Consider the following 10,382-nt stretch of genomic DNA (forward strand, 5'->3'; position numbering starts at 1 on the left):
CTATCTATCTATCTATCTATCTATCTATCATTAATCACCAGAACGATGTTCGTATATTGCATTTATTTATAATATTAGGCAATGTAAGCGTTGAGATTCGTTTAGTGTGATTTTTATTTAGTTTAATCTGGGTAGCTAGCTGTCTATATAATCATGAAACACCTGAAAGATACACCTTTATTTGTCAGAATTTTACCTAGTTACAAATAACATTTAAAAAAAAAAAACATAAAGTTGTACATATTCATTATTCAAACAACTTCTTAAAAAGCAATCTTACATAAGAAATTGTCATAAACCTGAGAATCAAACATCTGATATGAAAAACGTGCAAATCTAGCCTATTTATATAGTTTTTATTATAATGCCACCCTGAAAAAAATGATTCAAAAAAACTAAAAAATATATAAAAATTAATTGCAACCAATTACCATAAAATTTCAATTAATCATTTTTAATGCATGCATCAAAAACATTCAGCAAAATTTGTTTATTTAAATGTAGCTAAAATAAATTGATTGCAACCACTTACCATAAAAAAATTTAGTAAATTCAATGAATCATTTTTTTTTTCAGTGCACGAAACTATTATATTCGTGGCCTGCAGATGGCGCTATTGACACGTGACACACATGGAAGAATTCATGAGCGTGATCCACTGGGTTCTGATCATTTGTTCATCATCATCATCATCATCATCATCATCATCATCTAAGTGTGTCTTATGCTGAAATGAAACCCCAGTCCTTTACTGTCTCATGCAGGGCTGGTTTGATGCAGTTTTAACTTTGACATCAGACACACATTCTCTGCAGTGTTTTCTCCTGTCCACAGATCTCAGGTGAGCGGGGAGCAGGTTTGATGTGCCCCTGGGAGTATTTCCAGGTGAAACGCCAGGGGAACACAGTCAAGGACGTGATGAGGATTCTGTTAGGAGATGCATTATCTCGAGCCTCGCAAGGACACCAGAACACATCATGTGCCACCAGCAACATGTTTATGCAAAGACTGTGATCTGTCCTTGTGAAGGTCACCTTATGTTGTTAAGATGCACCTCATATTCATCTGACCACACTGTTATTAGAGAAGTCCAGTCCAGTCAGTGCTTCTCAACCGGGTTTTCTTCAGGAAGCAGATTTCACACTTCATGATGAAGGTTGTTTCACAGCGACGCCAGAAAAAAAAAAAAACATATTTGAGAATGTAAAGAACATTTTAATTATATAAAGAAACTTCTTCCACTATAAAAAAAAATTATTTGTAAGTGTTGTTGCAAGTTTGGAAAGTATTATTATTTTTTTGGAGTATTGTTCACCTTTTTTGAGAATGAGGTGTTTTGTTTTTATTTTTATTTTTTAGTTTATTTTAAGAATTTTTATTTGTGTTTTAAACAACTTATTTGTGGAAAAATACCAAAATAGGTTCACAGAATTAAAAGGTTGCTATCTAAACTATAAATCTGTTGATTTTACCAATTTATTTTCTAATCAAGATCAAATATGATATTTATATTTATTTAGTTTCAAATTATTTTCTTCTTATTTTGGAAGTATTAAGTAAAATAAATGTTTACTTTTTTGAGAATGAGTTGTTTTGGTTTTATTTAATTTTTTTTTAAATGTATTTGTTTTTTAACAACTTATTTGTGAAAAATACTATAACAGAATTACAGAATTAAAAGTTGCTATCTGTTTATTTTACAGATTTTTTTCAAGTTAAAATACATTTATAATCATTTATTTTCAAATGATTTATTTATAATTTTACAAACAATATGTAAAATAAATATAAATTGCATTGCAATCTTCTAATTTGGCCCTATACGATTATATGCTTAGCAGCATTTATTATTTGCATTTGGCATTGTTTTTCCTCTAAAAACCCCAGCCAACAAAATTCTGTTCAAGTAACATTTTTCTAACATTCCAGATTAGTTATCAAACATTATCTCAATGTTCTCTCAACATTCCTAACATTTTAAACATTTTCTTGGTTAAGTGAATGCTAGAGAAAAGATTGAGGGAATGTTCCATTTGATCATTTTGCAAACATTACGGAAACAAAAAGTTAGATGAACATCCAACTAAAATGTTTCAGAAAAACGTCTATGAACAATGACTGTGCTAATGTTTAGATATTCTTATTAAAGACCAGTTAAACTTTGAATGAATGCAGGCTACTGTTCATGCAACTGGAGGAGAAGCTTGCCAGAACGTTCCCTGTTAGCTGGGACTGTCGTGCAGCCCAAACCCCAGTTGAGAAGCACTGCAGACGCTCGTCTTGGTGTGTGTGTCAGTCATCTGCAGGCCGCAGGTCTCCTTTGATGGCTTTATAGAGTCGCAGGAGTGTGTTCGCCCACAGCTCTCTCTGGTGGCCGGGGCTGGTGCGTGGGAGCTGCTGAGCGGTGAACACCATGGTGAGGACGGTGCGCTCAAACTCGTCCATGCGCAGCGAGCCACGCCGCAGCTCCAGCTGAGCACTGAGCCGCTGGATCTCAGAGAGGCTTCTGGGAAGCACGTCCTCACACAGGACCTCCAGAACCTTTAGCTTCCTCATGGACGCCAGCTCCTGATCGGATATGTGGAGCGTCCCGTTCACCGCGTCCATGTACCCTCCTGACCACAACACCTGTCAAACAAAACCATATAGTGCTTCATACAATACAGATTATTATAGATCCAATTTATGAACAAACATTCTTCCAGTAACGTTCACAGGACGTTCATTCAGAGTTATCTGGTCTTTAATATCGTTCTCAGAACATTAGCACAAAAACATTATTTACACATTTAATTTTATTTCTGAAATGTTTTAGTTGGATGTTTATATAATGTTTTTTTTTTTTTAAATGTTTCTACTTGTTTTTGGAATGTTCGGAGAACATTCAAAAGTAACATTCCAATAATGTTTGCAACATTCTAAAGAGGAATGTTCAAATATAACATTCAAATACTTTTGGAACGTTCAGAGGACATTCAGAAAAAAACATTTTCACAAGTGAATGCTCTCAAAACAATTCCACAAAAAGTATATTTATACATTGTTCATGGAATGGTTTTTTTTTTTTTTTTTGTTTTACATTTTTTAAATGTTTCTACTTGTTTCAGAACATTCAGAGAACATTCAAAAGTAGCATTCACATTATGTTGGCAAAATGATAAAATGGAATGTTTCCTTAACATTCTCATAACCAAAAAAAAAAAAAAAAAAAAAAAACTTAAAAAAAATTATGTTTTTATAGCTAAATGGGAACATCAGCAAACATTCTTAGAACAAATTTTGTTACCTGGGAAAACAACAGTATTAACGTTGCAATTCGATTACAGCTGTAAAGCAGCTCAAAGAAAATAGCATCATTATTCAGTTCAATGTTGATTCAGTTCAGTTTAATAACTTCGTCTATTATCAAATAAATTTGATTTTGCTATAAAGTAGCTCTACAGAATGCGATTGTAATCCAGCTAACAAAAAAGAAAGTTTTGCTAACATTTTCATGAATGTTACTGAATGTTCTCTGAACATTAGGAGAATGTTGCTGTTGAATGTTCGCTGAACGTTCTGAATCAAGTAGTAACTTTAAAAAAAACGTTAGACAAACATCCAACTAACATTTCAGAAAAGACGCTCCATGAATGATGTATGAATAATGTTTTGATGTTTTGAGAACATTATTAAAAACCCTATATTTTTGACGAACATTCTATTAATGTCACAGGAAGAACGTTTGTTATAACTTGCCAGAACATCAGCCAAAGTTCTGAGAACATTCCCTGTCAGCTGGGCATTATCCAGCTCAATTTAGTTTTGTTCTCATCTAACAGTGTCAGTGCAGTTAAACTGATAATATTACTGAATATTTAGCATCTTTTAAAAGAAGCACCAGAACACAAATGAACTGTTGATTGGCTCAGATTGATTCAGTGGCGTTCAGCAGACCGAGAGCTCAATAAAGCAGCTGTTATGGATGATTCTGCAGAGCCTCTGATGAGAGTTCAGTCTGAAGTCTCGTTCAGTCTGTGTTTAGCGTGTGATGAGGTCGATCGGGAGGCTTTAGTTTGTGTCTGATATCATGCAGACTCATTCAGCGCCACACTGCTGGAATATTAATATGTTTTATTTTTTGTATTGAATCTAAACGTGCACCTCTCAGTATGGAGCGGCTGATGGATCTGACAGCGCAGGAGATTGCAGAACTCAGCACAACTCAATAACCGAATAAACTCAAGTGTATGAAGAGCTATTGATCGCTTCCTTCATTCAACCAGAGATGCTGAAAAGCTCATTAAACACTGCAGATAAACAAGTTTCAGCGCTCAGCAAACTTCAGTTTCTGCTCAAATTCCTAGTGAGAAATAAAAACAGACACAAGTCAGTCAATACAGAGCTATTCTGAGCTTGACAGAAAGTGTGAAGTCTTCTCTGAGCTCTAATAAATAGCTTTGGATTGCACATATTGCTATCTTGGCCATGACAGTTTGGTGATATTTCTGGCAGGGTTTTTGTAGTATAACTGAGATACTTTTAAAGTTTGTATTAATATTTTGAATAATTTTTTATTTTTACAATTTCCATTTAGTAACTTTATTGTGTTTTTGTCATTTTTATATATATATATATATATATATATATATATATAATATATATATATATATATATATATATATATATATATATATATTATTTTTTTTTGTCTATATAGTTTTCATTCATTTTTATTTTATTTTATTTTTGTTAAGTACATCAGGTTACACTAAATTAAAATAAAAAAAATGTCTCTTTGGCATCAGTGATATTTTAGTATCATTGAGATGCTATTACAATTTTAGTTAATATTTGTAATAAATTTTATTTTCATATATTCTGCATTGATGTTCATTTTAATTAAGCTTTTAGTAATTTCATTGTGTTACTTAGTAAATTTTGTTTTATTTTTTCTATTTTTATTTTAGTACATCAAATGAAAAAAAAATTGTCTTGGAAACTATCTGAAATAAAATACGTTTTTAATAATTTATTTCAAGTAATGAGTGTTTTTTCTTTTTTTTATTTACTTCACTATAACCAGCTGAAATCTAAAGTTTTTCTTAAATATTTTATTGTATTACAGTTAACATTTTTTATTTAAAATATTTTTTTTAATGGATTTAGTTAACTATAATAACCCTGATCTCTAGAAACTTCTTTAGAACCTGTGTAAAAAGTCTCACTGAAACATCAAATCCTTACTGAATAATCAGTTTGCCTCTGAAATCTCATCACATTACTAAAGTAAATGGGGTACAAATGCTGTTCGATGTTGCCTTAGAATCTCCATTTAATCTCACTGCTGTCTTGGAGAAAGAGTTGACATTCACTGAGTCTGTTATGGCTGAATATCACGGCATATTGCACACCAGCGTGAGGCGTACCTCATACAGAAGGCCGGTGTCCTCCGCTGATTTCTGAAACGTGGGGTTGAGCAGCGCTGGCGTCCCTCGCTTCACTCTGAAGGCTGATGGGAACAGAGCTGAGAGACAGAGAGGATCATGGGTAATGTGTTATGTGACTCATCATCACACACTGAAATTCTCAGCAAGTCAACAAGAGTTGCTGGTTTAGATTCTCTACAGCAGTGCAGTCGCCTCAAAAGATCTTCTTCAAGCAGAGGACTGTCAGACTGAAGCAGCTGTTAATGTTTAGACACAAGCAGGCGTGTGACAGGGTTGTTTGTGTTGGAGTGGGTCAGTTTAAGGAAAAAAATCCATGAAAGTTATGGTAAAAACAGCAGCTGTGGTCGCCAAAAAAAAGTAAAAAAAAAAGAAAGGGTTGCAATGCTTCAAGTTTTACCGACTGACCATATTTCATTGATATCATCCATAACAAATTAATGAATTGTGTTTTTTATCTTTATAATATTCTGACAAACTCATTAAAAATAAGGAGATAAAGTGAAAGACACATGATGAATGAAACTTCCCTTTGTTAACAATGATTAGGTATTTGTTGATTTTAAAAGTATTTACTGTTACAATATCAGCTGTTTTCACAGTGTTGTTTATTTCCTGATTTACATGTTTTAGCGCATGTGTTCGGAAGCTGCGTCTCTTCAGCGCATCTATCAGCGGCTGGCGGACAGCGAGGAGCCTGTCGCTGGAAGATATTGGTCTCGTTCCTGTGTTTAACATCTGCATTACAGGCCTGCAGCTGAAAGACACGCATCTCTGACTGTCAATAATGCAGGAGGATATCAGTTAATACAGATGGGTCTTCCAAACAACTAGCAGGTGACATTAACTAGTTAGTGAGTGAAGACTTCAAAATATGGAGACTCGCAGGAACAACTGGTTTGAACCAAAAACAAGCTGAAGTTGACGGGAGCTGGTCATGTGATCGATCCACTCAGGATGTCGCCAGCATCACACACATTCCACATCTGTTTGCACCGATCAGCTGCAGATGTGTGTCCTCAGACTCTCACCTTCACAGGCTTGATCCTCCTGCTCTAAACTGAGCTTAAGAACCACATAAACACAGTCGGGCCGAAGCCTCCCGCCGCCAGCCTTCTCCTCGTGACCGCCGCACTTCCAAAAAAATGACACCACACAAAAAAAAACATATTAATAAAAAAAACTATATATATTTTTCTCAGTAAGTGTCAGTGTGTGTCCTCACACTCACAGTCAGAAATATATTTCAAATGTTTGTGAGCGGCAGGATTAACACTTTCATTCTGGAGGCGTTAAATCGATCATAAGTCACTGTAAAAACATTTATATTGTTATAATGTCAAAAATATGAAGCAGCACGACTGTTTTCAACACTGATAATAATCAGAAATGTTTCTTGAGCAGCAAATCAGCATATTAGAATGATTTCTGAAGATCATGTGACACTGAAGACTGGAGTAATGATGCTGAAAATACAGCTGCACATCACAGCAATAAATTACATTTTACTGTATAATCACATAGAAAACAGCTGTTTTAAATTATAATAATATTTCACAATTTGACTGTGTTTTTGATCAAATAAATGCAATCTTAAAAAACCTTACTGAGCAAACTTTTGATTGGTCATACAGTATTTGGACACTGAAGTCTCTCACACACACACACACACAACACATATAAGTGTATGTATGTTCTAAGAACGTTTGGCCAGCGTTCCCCTTCAGAATGTTCTCTGATCACTCAAAACGTCTAGTTTTAAAAAACGTTTTTTCTTGGTTGTGCAAACATTCCATTTTATCATTCACAAACATGATGGAAATGTTACTTTTGAATGTTCTTAACAATTTTTAAACGTTTAAAAAACGTTAGACGAACATCCAACTAAAGTGTTTCAGGATAAAACCCATTCAATTAACAACGTGTTCATTAAAGACCAGATAACCAACATTCTATTAACGTTCCTCTCAAATCTCATTCACTCGAAAGTAGACATAGATTGAGTAAATGTTGTTTTTGGTGCATTAGACTGTAACTTTAAGGACTTTAATAAAATAAAAAAAAAAACATATTTTGACTCAACAACCCCCCCAAAAAAGAAGGTTGAGATGCATAAAGTGAAACTAAAGTGCTGCAAAGCCAATGAAGATCTTTTATTGGAGGGTTTATTCCAGTGATTTCACACACTCACAGTGCGTATCATTAGCACTTTGTTTTGATTAAAGGACTTGTGAGGTGGAAACTGTTTGGTGGACGCTTTGCAAAATTCCACTCGGAGGTGAACGTCCTACAAATGCTGAAGTAATTGAACATCTCTGTTAGCTGCTACAGTCACAGCTCATAAAATCCCAGCAAAACCTCCCAAAAACGCTCGGCTGAGTCCAAACACAGACGCCAGAGGCCTGGCTCGCTCCCTTGGATGGCAGAGGACTCTAATGAAATGATATACGGAGACTGGGAGCCACTGGGACCGCCAGCATCCCGGCGTTATCGGCTCCCGTCATCCTGCCAAGCGCTCGCTTCCACAGATCTCACTGTAAAAGTGCAAGGTCACCAATCTCACATGATTAGCACTTCACATCCCACAAACAACAGACACCGACTCATCCATCACGTCTGCTGTGTTTGTTCCTCTGGAGGTCAGAGACTCAAACGCTGGCCGCAGGTCAAACCACTGATATTTTACTGCCATTGAGATGACTTTGAATTAGATTTTCTATTTTCATTTTAGTTATTTTGTTTGTGTATTTGTCATTTTAATGACAGTACTTGCAGCACTGTGTTTTCAAACTTTCAAGCTATGTCACTTTCTGAGTTGTCAGACATTGTTTTTAAATAGGAAATCAAGATTCTTGTGATGTTGTTCCTACAAAGCTGCTGAAGGATGTTCTGCCTATGGTTCAGTACAGATGGGGATTGTCCCTTCATGCCTTAAACATGCTGTGGTCCAGCCTTTACTCAAAAAACAAATCTTGATCCCACTGAATTAAATAATTAGGCCTATTTCAAAACTGCCATTTCTGCACAAAGTTTTGGAAAAGGTGGTATTAAACGATTTCCCTCTACCTAAATTCTAATGATATTCTGGATCCTTTTCAGTCTGGCTTTAGAGCAAAACATAGAACTGAGTCAGCTCTTTTAAGAGTAGTAAATGATCTCTTGTTATCCAAATATGGGCTCAAACACGGAAGAAACTGAGTCAAGGAGAGAACAAGAGGAACAAAACACAAGACTGTCCATGGGCGTGACACTTGGGAACTATCTCTCTCTCTCTCTCTCTCTCTCTCTCTCTCAGTCTGTCTATATATATATAGAAATAATTACACAAAAAAAAAAATAACAGTCATGTCCATGGACAGTCTAAAAAAATAATTACAGAATAAAAAAAATAATAATTTGTGACTTTTTATCTCACAATTCTGACTTTTTTTCTAGAGTTTATATATCACAATATGGACTTCATTTATATATTTTTTTTACATATATCTTACAATTCTGACTATATTGTTCTTAATTCTGAAACTTTGTCATAAAATTTGGACTTTGTTTCTTATAAGAACTGTCCATTTAAATCTCACAATTTTTTCTTTTTTCATGCATAAAGACATAAAAAAGTTAATTACAAATTTTTTTTTTTTTATAATAAAAAAAGGAATTTTTACTTAAATCTGACAGTTCTGACCCTTTTCCTTTCAATTGCAAGTTTATATCTCACAATTCCGACAAAAAAACAAACATTAACTATTTTCATAGTTCATAATTATTATTTTTTTTTAAAGTCAGAATTGTGAGATATAAATTCTAAATTGCAAGAAAAAGGTCAGAACTGTCAGATTTAAAAGTCAAAATTCCTTTTTTTTTTTCTGCATGAGCTTCCATTTTCTGGAAACCACATACTCAGTTCTAATGAAATATGAATTTTGGTAACAAAATGTTTTGTTTATTTTCTATCTTGACCTCAGATGTTTCCCAACTTTGTTGGTGCAGTTTATATGTGTCCACATAACTCATTTCAAGTTGATTTGAAGTGCTCATGCTCTGTGATGTAAGCAGTGTCTCCGGTCGTACCTTTCCTCCAGTGCAGAGACGCAGTGATGGACATCTGACACATCAGTGCAGACACAGACAGAATCCGGAGGGCTGTCATGCTGTTTCTCCTCTTCTCTCGCTGCTTCTCAGTCAGGCCAAGAGACTGTCGCACTCAGCGGTAAATAAACAGAAGCTCACAGACAGACAGACACACAGAGAGAGAGAGGGAGTCTGGCCCCATCGGTCTCCTCCTGTTGTCCCTCTTCCTTCAACATACTACCTACTTCTCCTCCCTCTTTGACTGGAATGTGTGTGTGTGTGTGTGTGTGTGTGTGTGTGTGTGTTTCATCTGGAAATAATCACAACTCAAACACAATCTGCCAGTTTTTCCTCAAAGGCACCACATTCATCAGCAGGAGCTTTCTGTGGCATACAGATCAGCCACATAATATATATAGTGCATTAACTATATTTTATTATATTTCAAAAGAAATTTTTTTATTATGATATATAAGAAAACTTATTTTATTTCAGCTTTTAATGGCATTTCTCATTTTTGTTTAGTTTGGCTTAAAGTACTAAAATAAGTGCTAAAAAAAGAGAAAAATATAATTCACCTACAAGATACAATTAATAAATAAGATTTGATCTAATATCATGAGAAATACAATTAATAAAAAATAAATATATGAATAGGTTTAACTAAAATATTAAAAATAACTTTATTAAAAAAGATAAATGTATAAAAATATATACATACACTTCATTTTTACCTTTGAGGGCACCTCAAACGAAAAGTTTTGTTATATTTGTCACACAGTTTTGTTACGAGGATGAATCCACACACACTCTGCTTCATATGAATCATCAGATGAGATGTGTTGTTTTTCATCAGCGTCCAGTGCTGCATGAAAACAGTCTCAGTGT

General features: G+C 34.5%; 1 protein-coding gene across 1 annotated transcript; it reads right to left on the bottom strand.

Annotated features, from left to right (window-relative positions):
• Window positions 1-1,673: 1,673 nt before the first annotated feature.
• On the bottom strand, window positions 1,674-9,740 carry LOC109091751 (protein FAM180A-like). The gene is made up of 3 exons (XM_019105538.2): window positions 9,495-9,740; window positions 5,409-5,506; window positions 1,674-2,628 (listed from the first exon to the last, which is right to left on the bottom strand). The coding sequence occupies exons 1-3, from the start codon at window positions 9,571-9,573 to the stop codon at window positions 2,293-2,295; spliced, it is 513 nt and encodes a 170-aa protein (XP_018961083.1). The 5' UTR covers window positions 9,574-9,740; the 3' UTR covers window positions 1,674-2,292.
• Between the last annotated feature and the right edge of the window lie 642 nt (window positions 9,741-10,382).

The sequence above is a fragment of the Cyprinus carpio genome, chromosome B4, assembly GCF_018340385.1.
Source record: "Cyprinus carpio isolate SPL01 chromosome B4, ASM1834038v1, whole genome shotgun sequence".
Lineage (NCBI taxonomy): Eukaryota > Metazoa > Chordata > Actinopteri > Cypriniformes > Cyprinidae > Cyprinus > Cyprinus carpio.

Bases quoted from the DNA above. Each gene is read 5' to 3' on its own strand.
- LOC109091751 (XM_019105538.2), bottom strand. From the start codon at position 9,573: ATGACAGCCCTCCGGATTCTGTCTGTGTCTGCACTGATGTGTCAGATG. The intron at 5,507-9,494 runs GTACGACCGGAG...TCTGTCTCTCAG, and splicing joins GTCTCTGCACTGGAGGAAAG to CTCTGTTCCCATCAGCCTTC. The intron at 2,629-5,408 runs GTACGCCTCACG...TTTGTTTGACAG, and splicing joins ACACCGGCCTTCTGTATGAG to GTGTTGTGGTCAGGAGGGTA.